Below are 16954 nucleotides of genomic sequence, written 5' to 3'. Positions count from 1 at the left end.
TTTATTAAAGGCAAGGACCATCTTACTATTCTAGTCCCAAGGTCTACCCCTGAAGCAGCCATCCGTGGGCAACATACCTGGAACATCAGTGCAAAACAGCAGCACAGGCCAACAGATTTGATTAGCGGAAAACTGCATAACGCAGGAACTTAAGGCTGCTTCCATGTAAGGGAAGTTTGCCAGCACCCATAGAAGCTAGGAGTTACCTTTGTTATAGAGTTTCAGTCTTTGCTGTACAGATGTAATGGCTCCCAGTACTGAAAGGCGATTCACTCGAGACTTAATGTTGGAGGCAGTGCCAAACTCATCCGCTAACATTTTTGCCACTCGCGAAATCTGGTCTTTGGGGGGAATGATCAACGATATCATGCTGGTACCATTGCTGAGAAAGGAAAAACAGAGGGGTTGTGAGCAGCCACCAGGCCAAGCAGCAAGTGTATTTACACCATATTCCACGCGCGCAGCTGTCTCTCCTCCCTCCCCTCGAGGATGTTGTTGGTGTAATTCCCCTTCCGCTGCACAATAATGGAGAGAAAAGAGAACAAAACAGGCTCTTCAGAGGATTTGACTCCATAACCAAGCGTTCAGGTTAGCCACTACCAAGCAGGTCCTCCAAAAGCTGCTTGTCTAACCTGGGATACTCCTCTGGAAAAAAAGAGCATACGTACAGGCTAAGGGCTGCAAGCTAAAGGCGTGTAGGCAGTCCCTGGCAGAGATTATTTAAAACAATGCAGCCACATACTTTAAGGACATTTTTAAGCCCATTCCATTTGTTCTCAGACAGCTGGAGCGCTAACCAGCCCAAGTGCTGTTTTAACACTTTGTTCTCCTCAGATTAAGGCAGAAAACCGAACTGGAAGGATCCTTTTGCAGCAGTTAGTCTTTTCTACTTTCCCGCTAGCACTTTGCTTTATAGACAAGCTCACCAACTCTGGCAGCTGCTTTAAATAAAGCACGCTTAAGTACATGACTGATAGCTCAGAAGCGCCAACCCCAGTCACCGAGTCAAGAGATAAGACCCCACAAATCACAGAACTGGCTTAAGTTAAGTGAAAAGTTGGATATTCGTTTCTCCTATGGCTTTGGGGTGGATCCTGCAGAGGTCTTAATCCCCAAAGCAGCCTCATGGTTCAAATCCATCCAAAGCCAAAATGAAAACTGGGGAAGTTCCTGTCTGCCTTCCAGCAGGTACCTCGCATTTGCCATGGAGTTTCCCAGATGTCCGAAGTGCTGCTTCTGCATTGTCTCAAATTTAACCCAGACCTCATACTTCACATTAGAGTAATGGCATAAAAATCAAATACCTCATCGTGTCCTCTAGCCCTCCCAAGGGCAAGCCAGCTAAGCTCTGCAAAAACACCTTTACTCAGGATTCTGAGTCAAATCACCAAAACAAAATGCTTTTCAGCCATAAAAAAAAATAATAGAGGTTTTGCACATTTACACTTCTTACGGCAGGACGAGGCTAACACGGTACCTGCCTGCTGCTGTTTCAGATTGTCATGCACTAGCGTCCTGCCTGAAGTGTTTGGGCTACAGAGACAGCAGGGAAGTGCTTTAAAAAGCATCACTTCATTAGCCTCTTTACAAGAGTTGCACAGCCCTCTTCCAAAGATCTTCAATTCAGGCCAAGTTGAAACGGATGCTGGTAGGTCAAATAACTCCCTGACCTTAAAGGCAACTAATTGGTTTTAATATCCAAGATCTCCATACACACTAATCAAGAAAGTCGCAACGAGACGCTTGCACGCATTATTCCCAGAAGGAGCTTTGAGCCATGCTGACAGCTATCAGACTTCCAGGTCACCCCAGCCAAGAATACTCCATATACCACTCAATTAAAGCAGTTAGCTACCCCAGCGAACGGCACAAGCCTTAGGGGAGATATAATGGCCTATCATTCCCAGCAGGCTCCTTTGAGCAAGAGGCTGGTCAGAATGAAAGCAGCTCTTCCCGACTTTTCTGAAAGTAGCACTCTTGAGGCAAGCTCACGCAGTTCGTTTCTTCCTCTGAAAGAAGAATTTCTCAGCCTTCCCACAGATTAGAAAGCTCTGCACATCACGCCTGGCTTGCTGCACGAGCTAAGGGCATCCCCGTGCGGCACGCGGGAGATGGAACCGTTGGTCACTCCATGGCTCTCCTGCTAGGAAGAGGTTTCCTGTACTGAGGATTAGAGGGGAAAGAAAGAGAAGACAGTGAACTAGGTGAGAAGGTGGCAACAGCACGGAGAAAGACTGGGTGTGCCCTCCCAAGACCAATTCTTCAGTAAAAAAGCACTCGTAGAGGTACATTTCATTTTTAATGCAAGCCACCCCTCAAATCCCAGCCCCCGGCCTCGTGTTATGTTCCACCGCCCCAGAAACACTGGCATTAGCAGAGCCACTGCCCAGAGCGCAGCTCTGCGCCCTGCGAGCTGGCTGGAGTGTACCGAACCCACATCTCACAGAGGCCACTATAACCGGTGATTATTTATATTACACACAGCGTCTTATCTATAAGACGGAGTCACGTGTGTCAGTCAAATCACTGCTCCTTAGCAACACCCTGCCCAAAGCGCCCTACCCGAGGTAACACAGCAGACTTCACAAGCCCTCTTGATTTATTACTGCAAAGAAAAAAAAGGAAAAGGGGCTCTTAGACGATGCATGCTCCCTCATTTAAGTCTCAAACTAGTTTAAAACAGCACACTACTGTGCTTGGTCCAACCCTTCAGCAAATTCCAGCCTGGATTTATATCCAAAAGCACCTTCCATTACCAACATCAAGTGCATTTCTTGGGTTTGACGTGCTTTCGCCACTATTTACCCAGCCAAAGCTATTTCAGGCACTAACCGATTCCAGCAGAATCCAGCAAAACAGCAGGCAAGCAGCTTGACGTGGGAGCAGCGGCAGCACCTCACGGCACCCCAGGCTGCCAGAGCCTGGAGCACAGGGAGCCAGCCGGCTTGTCACCCTGCATCCCCGGGCACCCAAACAGCCCAAGGGGGCAGCCCTGCCGGCATGCTGCTGCTGCCGCCTGCTGGGTACAGCTGATCCACCCAACTAGGAGTTCGTTAGGCAGCCAGCTAATTGAAGGTAACAGTCAGCATCCCCTGCTCATCTCCCTCTTCCTTAAACACACACGTGGTCAGGATCTGCTCGCTAAATCAAGACAGGTTGAGACCAGCAAGACACCAGCTCAAGCAGATCTGCACACCAGTGACCAGGATGGCTGCAGAACTTCCTCACACATCACTAACACCATTTTCTCCTACCACAGAAGAGCGGTTTTCCCCTCTCTAAGCAAGCTTGTACCTGTATGTGACCTTTCTGCAGGATGGCAAGGTCTAAAAAAAAAAAAAACCAACCAAAAAAACCCCACACAACTGGCTGCATCTGCTCAATTCACCACAATGAGAAAAAAAAAACGTAGCAAAGAGTTTCTAAGAAAGCTGCCATTCAAAAACACTTAGGAAAAAAATAGGTTATTCTGCATAGTGATACGATTTGCAGCTTTCCTATCGGTCTTTGCAGCCACTGTGCCTGAAGAAGACGACAGGTATTTCTGCAAAAATCCCATTCCTCCTCCTCCGCTGGCAGATGAGCTGCCGCTGGGTTCTAGAGTACATTTACTCTGGGAGCGAGGAAGGGGAAATGATGCTGGCTACGGCCTCCAGAAAGGGACCTTCCCAAACAGCAGGCTGAAACCCAACAGGCTCTGCCGCGCGTGAAGCACATGGGACATTTGCTGCCTGGCAGGCCACTGCCAGCCACGAATCCCGCAGCGAGCACACTGCCAGACAGAACTTCATTAGGGAACTGTTACAGTGAACAATTAAACAATCAATCTAGATTAAAGGCAGTGCTCACACTGGCAGCTCGGGATCGAACACGCAATGAGCTGGTTCTTCCCTGTATCATCCCCAGGAAGGACGGACCCGAAACACTCCAGATGATACGCTGCTCAGCAGCATCCCGATTTCAAAATGCTGCCTTTTAAGAGTTTCGGTGCACCCAGGACAAATTATACCAGATCAGCTGGAAGCTAATGCTTTCAGACTGAACTGAGCCAGGAAGTTTTAAGCGGCTGGAGACAGTTGCCGTCCCTATTCTGGGCTAAGGAGTGCCTGCACAGCAGCCAAATAGCTGCCGTTGTAATGCAAGCGCGTGCATCAAGACCCAAAATGCTCGGAGAGGTCTTGCTTTGTAAGAAACCGGCATCCCATGCTCGGAGAGGTTTGCTTTGTAAGAAACCGGCATCCCAGACCGCAGGACAGCACAACGTGTGCCACTGCACAAGGAACTGGCAAGGAGAAAACAATTAAAAGCATCAAGGGCAGGTGTCCACACGCTACAAAGAAACAAGGGGGCAATTAAGTGCCAACCTCTAGAAAGGTAGAAACACTTCAGTGTCTGGGTACTATGGTTACTACTCACGCTGTGCCAGCCCTGCCAGTAATTGGCAATTAGCTCAGATTTAGCGTGGCCTGGAAGGTACCAGCATTAGGCATCTCTAGGATAGATGATGATGATGGTCGAGGCCCTGACTTTGCTCCTAAACCACTGCAAGTGGGCTCCAACCTTGCTCCTACAACCCGCCAGAGAGCTGTTTGGGGGAAAGGAGGAAGCAAAAACAAGCACGTTTTGCTCTCTTGAGACAGCAAGTTCTTTAGAAAATTGAGATTTGTGGATAGGACAGCCTCTTCTAGTCTTAAAACTTCGATGTTACTATGGTTTGAATTTCAGACAACCATACCACAAAACAAACAGCCTTCCCAGTCGCAGGCAGGCTTAAGAGCAAATGTTAACAAGCTCTCACAGCGAGTGGCAGTGTGTGCTGTGCCAAATCACTGCGAATCTAGCCCTGAAAAGCTGAAGGACGTTTTGCCACTATTCCTGCAAGCAGGTACTACGGCACCCAAGCATCGTTTTCCCTGCAAGATCTTCCTGCACTGCCTAAGAGATATCGTCCCACAGCACCTCACCGTGCCTTAAAACAGCTGTGGCATTGCAGACCACGAATGGTACCCCTGGAGTCTATTTAGAAGAAGAGCAAGGATTTCACATAAGACACTTACACCAGCTGGATCACTGTGTCGAGTCCCAAGCCACGTTTGGCACCAGGCGCGGTGCCCACTGTGTACACATTTTATGGTTCAGCATGAGGAAGCCACCACAACAGAAGGCAAGTGCACAAAGCGAGCAGTGTATCACATTTGAAATAAGCTGCCAAGTATATCCCGTGGATGGGTTTCATTACAGCTGACAGTTGAGCCTCCTGTCCTGGGTGGCCATCTTCATCTACAGGAATTCGGTTTCTACCCTTTTGCCCGTCAGAAGGAACAGCTGAGCAGATCCTTAGACCTTCAGCTTTCAGCTGAAACTAGAAACTGCTCTAGTGGTTTTCTAAAAGACTCCTACCATCTTACACAGCGTTACGACAGTAAGATGACTGCCTGCACGGCCGCATACCCACACAGAGTGCCAAACGCAGCAAGCACCACTGCAGGGTGGCTACCCTCGGCTTGACAGACAAGAGCAATCCCAACCAGAAGTCTGAGGAGGAACAGTCACTCAACCTGTCTCCTGGAATTTGGGATATGCGCTGGCAAGGGAGAGCATTAATTTAACAGACACGCTATAGAAATAGCAGCTACTGGCCTATCCTGTGGTATCAGAGGAGACTGGACAGACGGCAGCTGAGCTGTAGTTGTTCCACAATGAAACATTTTACACTGACAGCACACTGTGTAACGTGGAGATACAGAGGCGAGGAAGGTCAGCCATTCTCTATGACTCAAAATGAGCTTATTTTTACAGGGCACTAGCTTCATGACGTCTTCCTTTGCCCAAGAACCAAGGGCAGCACGAGGCCTATACGTGACTGCCAGAGACTGGCGGGAGCGTGGAGCAAACAGTTTTCAGATAATCTGACTGTAACCACATACCACAGCTTTCTATGAACGTACAGGAAGCTTTCTACAAAATAACTGTTACCACAAACTGCTTCAAGCAATGTTACCTTCCCAAGGTAACATCTGTCGGTCTCGGATGGAGACTCCATTCAAGAGGACCACGGATTACTGGGTGCCCATCACACGTACTGAGGAGCCCAAGCTGCTGGGACAGACAAGACTACCGGAGTTATACGATGGCTAGACCAGTTCCATCGCTAACACATCCACAGCCAGCTGCAAGACAGATGCCAGCAACACCTATGTAATCCAAGGCAGAGCTTCACCAGGCACGGACCACAGGTCCAAGAGAAGAACACTACTTCCGAACAAATACCCACATAGTCTTTCACTGAAGCATCACGTGCCTGTAGCGCTAAGTTGAGAGCACAGTCCACAGAAGCAGGGATCTAAGTAGAGATTATTTAATGTTTTTTTTTTTCCATCCTGTATCTGATCAGAGATGTTGAGTGAAGCGCTATAAGAAGTGAGCGTCCTTTGGTATAGGCAAGTACAGAATTGCTGGTTTGGATTCTCTTACAAAACACAGGCCATTAGACACTCCCTATTCATACAAGCCCTGTATGCAACAGCGATGACCTTGCTGTAGGGAAGTTCTATCCACATGCTCTTACAACTTATGAGTTATGGCTGTGAAGTACACAAACAAGTCACAGCTGTGCCCTTTAAAGACTTAATGTCTTTTAATAAGACAAAGCCTTCATCAAATAGGAAGTGGCTTAAATCCACTTGAGATGCCAAAATTAAAGAGACAACAGCAGATGCAAAAGCTACGTAACTTTTCCTGGAAATCCTGTCAGCCTGCTAGGAAAGAGCAGAGACAATCTTAAGAGCCTAGGATCCCTTCAGTGCTTCAGAGGCAACGTCATCTGGAAGCTTACCCAAAGACTGCATTGCCTGTACGCAAGAACGTCAGCTGAATGCTTTGCAACAAACACAGCCAGCACGCCTCGATCTAATTGCTGCTTGAGAAACAACAGCTTTTTTTGTGACGTCTCCATCAGAAATAAATGAAATCGCACTCCCTGTTCAGATGACGGGCTCAAAGCACTGCTCGAGCAGGAGAGAAGTGCTGCACCAATACCTAGACAGAGGACACAACACCAGTTAGCTCACAACAGGACCTACCACTAGCTCCTTTGAAGTAAAATTGAGCTGAAAGTCATGCTGTTGGCAGTACTTTTTACAGCATCATTTCAGCAAGAACCTCACAACCCCTACCTCAGAGGCATTCTGCATTTCACCACAGCATACACCAGAACTCTGGATTGTCTCCTAAAAAGCAACATCAATACGTGTTGTTCCTCAAATGTTTCCAGGTCACCCAAAGAAGGGTACGAAGAGAAGGAAGAGACCAGTTCACAAGCAAAAGTAAGGCAGAGATGACCTCTCTGGATCCAGTGCCACCTCAGAAGCACAGAAAATGCAGAAGAAGGGGGCAGGGTGGATAGGAGGGGACGATCGCAGAGCCAGGAGGCCAAGTCGTTCTTTCCTCAAGAGTACTTTTCAGCATAAGCATTAATTGGAGAAAGCGAGCCCCCCTTCCCCAGTCCAAGAAACACTCCAGGATAGCTAATTCCCCCTCAGCCTTTGAATGCCACCTCTGCCCCAGACAAAGGAAAATCACTTAGCTGCACAGCATGAGGCCATGCAGCTATTGCCACCACGGCTCACACAATGCCAAGCTCTCTCGAGCTGTAGTTCTGTCCCAGAGCCCTAGACAGGAATCTTCTATCGCATCTGCCAGCATTACAGGAAGATGATACACAAAAAGCACTCCGTGTAACCAGAAGCAGCTTGAACACAGACATTAAGACTGTCCTGAAAAGGTATTCTGCCCTCTTACTACTAACCCACTGACCTTCTCCAAGAGGAAAAGCCCCCAGATGCCAAGCAAGGTTTCCGAGGGCGAGCTAGGGAGCAAAGCACCAAGCCGGCACCCACCCTGGAAAAGAGAAGCGAGCCTGCTTTCCCCAGCGCACCCCCTGCTTCGGCAGCAAGGGAAAGCTTCCCACAGGGAGGCAGCAGATGGCTGCTGCAGCAGAGGAGCAGAAGCAAGACTAGCGTCTCACCAAGGGTCAGGCAAGGCAGTGCTTGCCCCCCCTCAGCAGTCACTGGCCTGCTGCCAGGATCTGCCTCCTGAGCTCAGCATGCCTCCCTCCCCAGGGACAGAAAGGAGGTGAAAGAAGAATCAGGTCACAGACCTCTATTTCTCCACATCGCAGAGAATTTGGCCAGGTATCACGTGTCCGAAGGCTGCACAGGTAGCAGGTGAGCCTTTGCCCATCGGTCCACCATGCGCTACCTGCACAGAGGTACACATAAGCAGCTCCACACTCCAACCTTCCTCCTATCCCTAACTGGAGCCAGCTCTGACATTGTGGCCGCTGCTCGGGCAACCACCAGCACTCAGATCCCAAGTCAGTTCTCGAGCTCCAGGAGCAGATCCCAACTTCATCCCATACTGCTGAAGAGCACTGATATCGCACACCCCACGGGGAAGGTGAATCAATGCCACTCTGAAACCCTTGGATCAAAGGCAACACATCACAAAACATAATTGTGCAGGCGTGTTTTGAATTGGCTGCATCTGACCTCATGCAGAAAGCCCGGATGCCCAATTACTGGTAAGTGGAACAGACATTTCTGCACTTCAGACATTCGTGACTCACTGGGAGGCTTGGTTTTGCCACAGCTCCCCTGCGCTCCCTCCTCCCTCTCCAATTATTAATGCTTCAAGTTTAAAAGACTTGTTGCATTATGCTAATGGGCCAGTTGGGTACAAGATGTACACTGAGGGACTGAAGCAACAAATCCAGATTTGCTTGTTAAGATGTTAATGCCTCAGAGCTACATGGGAACAGGGAGCTAAACGGGGGGTGGGAGGGGAAGGGGGGAAATTCCAGTTGCCACAAAGCCAAAGAAGTCTGTCCTCTTTTGACGTGCTCATTCCCATCTTCTACCACGTCATTAGTCTTCAGCAGGCAGGGGCTCATTCATTAGCTCTATGTGAATGACGATCTGCGTATGAATCACACTGTTCACTAATGATTCAGGCAGTTGTAAAAGAGGGTATCGGGCTGCCCGATTACCAAAGGCTATAAACACTTACTAGAGTTTTTGTCTGACACATAACCATTCTGCCAGATCGGGTCATTTTCTGCCACTTGCTAGCATGCACTCTCAGAACAGCACTCCCTAATTGTTGCTATAATTCAAAAGGAACAGGTAGAGCCGGCAGATGAGAAAGCCCAGAAAATATTTTAAGACAATTAAGACACATGGAACCAGCAGGGTGTCAACAACCCTTTGGACATCCTCCCCTGTTCCGGCTGCCTTCTCACCTGGCACAGGGCAGCTTTCTCAGACCACCCACCCTCCACGCCACAGCAACACAAGCTCTCAAGAGACACCACCTTAGTCCCGAGAGGTCTGATCAGCCCCGCTCACATGAAATCCACATCCAGCTTCCAACCCCAGCGCTACGGAGACCAGCCGCCTGAAGAGACTCAGAGAGTCGAAGCAGGGAAACAGCGGGTAGTACATCCTATGTGACTACCTGCCACACGGCCCTCGGGTATCACTTCTGCCCTGCGCTATTTCTATTTTGGCCTCCCTGCAAATGTCTCCCTCTCCTCACACTACCAGAAGCAAAAGGCAGTATTAATATCATAGCCTTCACCTCTGTAACAGAAACGTGACCTCCTTTAGAAGCTACCCTTAAGACAAGCACAACTTCGAGGAAGCAATTCAGCTTAGGTAAGAACTTAAATCTTAACCTCTTCCCTAAACACTCCACGCTTTAATGACGGATCATAAAGCTAAAGCAGGAAACTCACTGGCAGTAAAGATAAATTCCACGTGCCACCTCGCAGACGCTACTCTTCCACTCCTTGCCCCACTCATCTGTCTCATGTTCCCCACAGAGAAAGAAAACAGCCATTTACCCCAAGGCTTGCCCAGCCCAGAGTCCGGCAGAAGCAAAAGCCTTTTAGGAAAGGTAGGTGCACGGGAGACATCAGCTTGCTGTGGAGAGATCCTCAAGGCTATCCCATGACTGGCACTAGCATGAAATATCAGCACTGCAACCTAATTCACACAGCACAAGTTGGAAATCCAAGTAGTACCTTGCCACAGCACTGCCCTTCACAGATCGACCAGCCCACCCAGGCCCGGTTCAAGGTCCCCATCGTTCTCCATGTCCTAAGGTGAAAGCTTCAGCTCTGCAGAAACAGATCCTGTATCAATGGTTAACTGTTTCCCAGAGCCCAAACCTGAGGCACAGTCACAACGACAAACAGATCTCAATAAAGAAGGTAGGGAAAGAGATCTGCTGCCAGCCTGGGAGCAGGGGAGGGAGCCTCTGAACCGACACATCTCTGGCAGCGTGGCCAGAAACCAGTCACAGCAATGAAGGACTACACCAAATCCTCCTCCTGACGTATGACATCACTTAGAGACAAGATAGTTACGCCGGTACTTGCCTAGACATGGTGGCGTTGTTACACTCACGTAAGATAACAGTACACCACTATATATGGTGTAATGTATCTTAAATGCATTTATGGTACAGTAGAGGAATTCACACCGGCACTAAGACTCAACAATTCCAGCACACCCAACTAATCAACAGTTACTCCAGCACAGTTGCAACTTCACTACAGCACCCGCTACCAGGAGAACAAGCCATCTCCAGTCAAGTGCTGCAGATGCTCCCAGGAGTGACCGAGTATTCGCACTGCCTAATTCAAGAGAGAAATACAGCTCACCAGTGCAGCACAATGTAACCCCGGCATCACCAGCTTCCCAGCACTTTGTTCAAAAGCAATCAGGAACACGGCAAACCCGTACAGGACATCTACTTGCAACTAACCCCAGTTATTCCCTAAATGCATCCCAGCAGCTAGCACTGCTGCAGCATTCACAGCTGCAGTGTTAACCCACAAGAAGGTGGGCTCTCAGGTCACTTTTGGAAAGGCCCACCCCGCTAACAGTAGGACACGCCAAGGCTGCCTCGGACAACCTGGTGCTTTTGGAGAACAAACAAGTCTCAGCCTTGCCAACCTGTCTGGTCACAAAAGTGGCATCATCCCAGGACACCCCAGAACAAGGTGCGGAGATGCGCAGCCCACCACCCACCTTCACCCAAGCAGCCTCCTGCCCCTGTCCCACAAGGCTGGGAAACAGCAGCAGCATGAGGCTAATTCCAAAGTTGGGCCCTTCCACCGGGATCAGCAAAGCTCCAGATGGACTGCAGGAGAACCCAGCTGCAAATGATGCTTCCTGCAACACAAGCCGGGTAAATCATTTATGCCTAAGCAACAGGTCAGCTTTTCCAGCCTCAAGGAGAACTAGTACGTGTTTCACTTTGCAGGAACTCCCATGCACCTTCAGGCCTCTCTCCTTCCTGGTGACTTTTTATTTGCCTCACGTTTGTTTTCTCCCACATAGCAGATGGAAGTCTCAACTTCAGAATCCAAACCCTAGAGGAAATTGCATCACTCTGCTTTCTCATGGCTCTGGAGACACCAAGACCTCCCCTTCTCTGCCATTTCTCCATTCCCCTGCCTTGATACATTTCTTCCAGTTAGAACCAGAATCAGTTCAGAGTTAGTTTCTGCGTTTTGCCTGAGCCGAGCTGTTTGCAGGAAGAAAGCCCTCACTTCTAAGACTTTGAGAAGTTTTCCAAACGTGATTCAGATGGGATATCTCAGGCCTAAGCCTGCAAGGAGACTGCTACTTGTTGCTGATACTTGACTTTGCCAAGCATTTACAGCTTAGATTAGCAGAGAAAAAACTGACCGTAGCTCTGCAAACTATTCAGAACTGCAAAGACCAAAGGAACAAAGAGTGATTGTCAGTTTAACACTGACACTGGAAAACTGCATGAAGCAACAGCAGAAAGGCCCCGAGTGAAAGGATAAGGGAAAAAACATAGCAGCTAATGACACTTCTCCTTGAGCTGCTGCAACATCCACATGCAAAGACATTGCTGCAACTTCTGGGGGGCACAGTCTTTCACCAAGGCTCCGTTTTGCAAAAACTAACTGTGGACTGAAAGCAGAATCCCTTTGTAGGGGAGAAGCAGAGACGAAAATCTGAGCACTCCAAGCTACCAGAGATGAATGACAAGGCTAGACTTCTCACGAGGGCTTAACTTGCTTATCACCAGCCTTTTACCCTCATCATCTTCTGGCTAGAAAGGTTAATTGCCTGTAGCACAAAACTCAGGCCCCATTTGCTCTCACTCCTAATAGACTGGAGGTACCAGCTGCTCCCCCACCCTCCCCTTCTCACCAAATCAGAACGATCAGCTCATTAACTTTGTACAGCATCAGACAGTTTGCAACCCAACTTTGGAAGAGCTAGGAGTAGATAACAGACATTTCTGGTTTACGAAGCAAGATACAGACAAAAGCTCCTTCTGCTCTCTGCCAGCAGAGATAGGGTTTTTCGGGGTGGGTTTGGAGGTTTTAAAAGTTATTTTTCATTGCTCTGATTCGCCAGATTCCTGCTACCCAGAGATCAGCAAGAATGGCAGCTTTCCTAAGCAGGGCTGGAAAAATAACACAGGACATTCTTGCTAGGATGTTACCTTAAAGTTTGAGAAGCAGTCTTACCCTCGCTGGCCTCTAGCTGATCAGCTGCTGGTAAAGCTGAAGCTCTAATCTTCTCCCTTGGTTTTCTGACCAAATACTGCCACTTACCTCATCTATCCCAGACACGATAAAAGCATTTCCTTGCTCTCACGCTCACTTAACATTTTGATAACATTCTGCAGATTTCATTGAGATTTTCCCAAAATAGCTGGGTAACAGGAGAGGTGCCCCAACTGCCACGTGTGAATTGAATGTCTAGCTCCAGTTTCCTCCATTTCCCATCCCTTTGATCCACGGCAGGAACAACCAGCACATGAAACTGGGACACTGCTGCTGGGTCACTATTAGGAGTACATGAGTAAGGGAAGGTGGAGACGCTGAGGAGTCCCTGGCCCTCCACATCACCCTATTTGAAGGCTTTGCCCCCTAACCCACCCCAGAACAGGTCTTCCTACTTCTCAGGAAGAGGAAGCGACTCTCCCAAAGGCCAGAAAAGCCTGTTTCACTGCCTCACACCTCTTGTGACGGGGAGGATAACACTTCTGGTGGCAAAAGCCGCAGCATCTCTTCCCCTTACTGGGCCCAGACAGAGTAGGATAATTTTAGCTAGAACTCCCTGGAAGCACAACGCGCATTTACACGTAACCAGCATAACCTTGCTTACAGCAAGGATTGCTAGCATCAGCAGCCTTCGTCAGGTGGCGGTTTAGCAGCTAGCACACATATTAAATTAAGGAACAGCAGTATCACGACATCTAGGAGATATGCTAGATCCAGAGGGCTCAGCTAAACCTCCTACATGCATTTTCTTGCACTGGCAGCACCTCTACCACAAAGCAGAGATGTGCCAGGGGCTACAGTTGGGGAAGAGGGAAGATACCTGGGCTGTGGCCCCAAGAGCCTGTTACCCCTAAGAGCCACCCGCTCCAAGCCACCCCTTTGGCCTCACCTCTCCCAGGAACTCTCCAATACCAGCTTTAATCTTGTTCTCGGCAACGTTCGCCTATTCCAGACAACAGGAGAGCTGCTGCTAAAGGTAGACATGCTTATGCTACCGCATTTTGCATCAGGGAGAGCCAAAACGCTAACTGTACATTTCCAAAGCGCAGCCTAGCCTCCCTCAGCGCTGTTACAGGGACTGATAGCCATTTTCACAAGCTGCAGCGGATGCCTGTAGCTCCCCAGGCCCTTTCAGCTGCACGGCAGAAATCGTTTACACGCTCCCATGCTTGCTGAGACCTCCCCGCGAGTACAACACATGTTGTCAGCACTGTGCAAAGGCACAGCTGAATGATCTGCTTTGGCAGTCAAAGTCCACTCTGTTGCGGGGAAGGAAAAGCCTGGCTCCATACCCCCTTTTCGCACACCCCCATCCCTTGCACAGCTACATCGTAAATCAGGTAAAAAAAAAAACTAGGGAGACCTGTGGCTTGGGTTCTCCTCCTCTTTCCCCTCCTGCCTGGGTTAGTTTTCAGCTGAGTGATTCCCCTGGCCTACTCTACACACAAGATCAAACGCTAGCACTACGGAAAGAACAAGACCGTGTCTCAGCTTACGCGAGCTGTCCAAAGGCAACCTACCTTTTGGGGGGCCACAGGACGATGCCAGCGGTGCCCCAGTTAGACTAACACCAGTTCAGATGAGCCTATGGAAACTGAAGCCACAGGGATGGCTAAGGAGCTACCCTTCATTTTTATTTTATTGCGTGGTATACTGAGACGCACACTTTCTCTGCTATTTTACGGCTCCAGTACCTGTAGTTCTTACAATTACTCACGCCCGACTGGCTTCCTAGCCCATGCAACAAGCCACTGCTGAGTTACCCACAGAAAACAGGCACCACGCCACCTTTGGCGCGGGGCAGCCTGTAAGAACATCCAGCAACTTTACTTCTGGTGGGAAAAAATAAATCAAAGTGTAAGGATGATATAAGCGGGATTAGAGACTTTAAATTTAACGCTATCCCAAACTTTGGAAGAGCTTGCTTTCGGGGAAATTGAGCCAAGCACTTCCACTGGGAGGTGAAGGGGTGAGAGAGATCAAGTAAGCGTCAGTAAGAAAAGTAATCAAGTAACCGCTGCCTGGGCCCCTGCCTCCCTGCCCTTACCCTTCTGCCTTCCCAGAGCCCGCCGCTCCCCTGGGAGGAGCCCGAGCCTGCGCTGGGGACAGAGGAGCCGTCTACTCCGGCTGGAATCCGCCGTTCCCCGGTGCCAGCTGGCGGGGGGGGGCGGCCAGGGGGGCACGGCGAGGCCGGACGCGGCGTGGAGCTGGTCAGCAGCGGGGCCGAGGCTGGGACGGACACCTGTGACACCCCCGCGGGGGCAGCCGGAGGGAACTCATCGGCTTAGAGGGGGGGTGTGTGTGGGGGAAAACGGCCGACGAGCGGCCGGGAACGCGGTGGCAGCGCTGGCCTTTTCCCCTGCGGGAAACACGGTCACGCTTCCCCTCTCCCACCGAGCCTTCCCCGCCGGGGAGGCCCCCCCCGGCCCCCAGGCCCCAGCCCCTGCGCGGCCACGGGGACCCGGCCGCTTCACCACGCGGCGAGACAAAAGGGCACCGGGGCCCGGGAAGGGGAGGCCGGCGTCTCGCCTTCCCCGCGCCCCCGCGGCCGGCCGGCACCCCCCCTGCCTCCGGTTCCCGCTCCGGTCCCCGCTCCGGCCAGGACACCCCCACCCCACCCCCCCTAGCCCCGCTCCCGGGGGCGGCCGCTGCCCCGAGGCGCCGGCGCAGGCCCCCGCCGCTCACCCTCGGGCCGCCTCCAGGCTCTTGATGAGCTTCTTGATCTTCCAGATCTCCACGTTGCGGTCGGCAGCGCTGGGATCGTCCGCCATCTTCTCCCTCCTCCTCCTCCTCCTCCTCCTGCTGCGGCGGCGGCTGCGGCCTGCGGCGGGCCGGCGGCATACAGACAGCGGTTAGACCCCGGCCCGGGCGCGGCCCCGCCGCCCGCCCCCCCGCCGCGCCCGCCCTCACCTCAGGCCCGCTCCCCCCCGGCGGCGCGCGGCTGGCGGCGGCGCTGACGTCGGACACCGGCTGCTCGCGCTCCCCCTCTCCGCGCTGCATGTGTTGCAATCGGCTCACATGGGGGCCCGTGACATCACTTCCGGGGGACCGGGGCGGGGCGGAGGGAGCCGCCGGCCGGGAGCGGGGCGCCTCGCCATAGGCCGCCCGCCCGCCCGCGCCCGCCCCCCGCCCGCGCCGCCATTGGCTGGCGGCTCCGCGCGGGGCACTGTGGGGCGCGTAGTCCGGCGGCCGCCCCGGGCCGGGCCGCGAAGCTTGTGCGGGGCGGGGCGCAACAGCGGCTCTCGCGAGAGCGGGGACGGCCGCGCTTAAAGGGACCGCGCCCGGCGGGAGCGGCCTGGCCCGCGGCAGGGTCCCCGCGGCGGCACTCCGGACCCCGGCCCACCCTCATACCGACCGATCGCTGCCGGGCTGGGGCCTGCACCGGCGCCCCGCTTGAGGCCTGTGCCACTCCCCGGGCCTGCCCAGCCGATGTCACCCCGCGGCCTGCACCACTGCCAGGCGGCCCCGCAGCTGTCGGCATCGCCCTCCGGGACGCCCGTGTTACACCCCGTGCCACCCTCGGTGCCCTCAGCCCGCCTGGACGGGGAGCGGAGTGTGTCCCCTCCTCCCTGGGCCAACCACCCCCCCCCCGCCCCAGCAGCACCCAGCATTTTGGGGAGTTTGGGGCATGTGGTTTTGGGGGGGCTGTGGCCAGCCCCGCACGGACTGGGGGCTTCTCTCCCTCGCGCCGTGCCCAGCCAAAGCCCACAGCCTGCACTCTGGGAACACCTGGTCCCTCCTGGCCCACGCTCACCAACATTTGGAGGAAGGCAAGGCTCAGGGGAAGGAGATGGAGGGACGTGGGAAACATTTTACGGAGCCGCGGGGTCATCTCGCGTTTCTCTTTTTCCCTGGAAATGTCACCTTTCTGCTGTCCTTAGTGGTGCCGGGGACGGGAGCCACATGCGGTGCCCACAGAGGTCTCGGCCGAGCTCAGCTGCGCGCTCGGGGTGCTGCTGGGAAGGCACCGGTGAAATGGTGGATGTCCAGAGCAGGGCAGCGAGACCGGCCAGGGATTTGGCTGAGAGTGTGGAAACGGCACCCAGGGAGCCCCAGGGTGGTGGTGGCTGGTGGGGGGGACGGTGCTCTCGCAGCCCTGTTCTGGAAGGGGAAGATAAGCACGGGGCTGGCTGGCGTCCCCGGGCGGGGGGTGAGGGCCTCCCTGCCCCACGGTACGGCCACAGCCCTGCTTGGCCCAGGGCATCCTGCAGAAACTCCCCGACGGGTCCCCGATGAGTTGGGGGCTTATGCCAGCACCCTCCCCACCCCCCCCGGGGGAGCAGGGTGTCCTGTGTGCCCCCACAGCGCCCGCGGGCTGGGGCATCTCTTATTAATGCTTTA

At 52.4% G+C, this 16954-nt stretch overlaps 1 protein-coding gene across 2 annotated transcripts in view; it reads right to left on the bottom strand.

Moving 5' to 3' along the window:
* Window positions 1-16611, bottom strand: part of ETF1 (eukaryotic translation termination factor 1) — a 29615-nt gene extending 13004 nt beyond the window's left edge. Inside the window, exons 1-3 of one of the 2 annotated variants that reach the window (XM_074603902.1) lie at window positions 16478-16611; window positions 15299-15434; window positions 207-382 (exon numbers count right to left, since the gene is read on the bottom strand). In XM_074603902.1, the coding sequence (XP_074460003.1) occupies window positions 207-382; window positions 15299-15384 (262 nt within the window). In that variant the 5' untranslated portion in view covers window positions 15385-15434; window positions 16478-16611. Of the gene's footprint in view, window positions 1-206; window positions 383-15298; window positions 15435-15523; window positions 15661-16477 lie in introns of those variants that run through there. The other variant, XM_074603901.1, reaches the window with a different exon arrangement.
* Window positions 16612-16954: the final 343 nt, after the last annotated feature.

The sequence above is a fragment of the Larus michahellis genome, chromosome 11 (assembly GCF_964199755.1).
Source record: "Larus michahellis chromosome 11, bLarMic1.1, whole genome shotgun sequence".
Taxonomy (NCBI): Eukaryota; Metazoa; Chordata; class Aves; order Charadriiformes; family Laridae; genus Larus; species Larus michahellis.
This window is presented reverse-complemented; position numbering and strand designations above follow the sequence as displayed.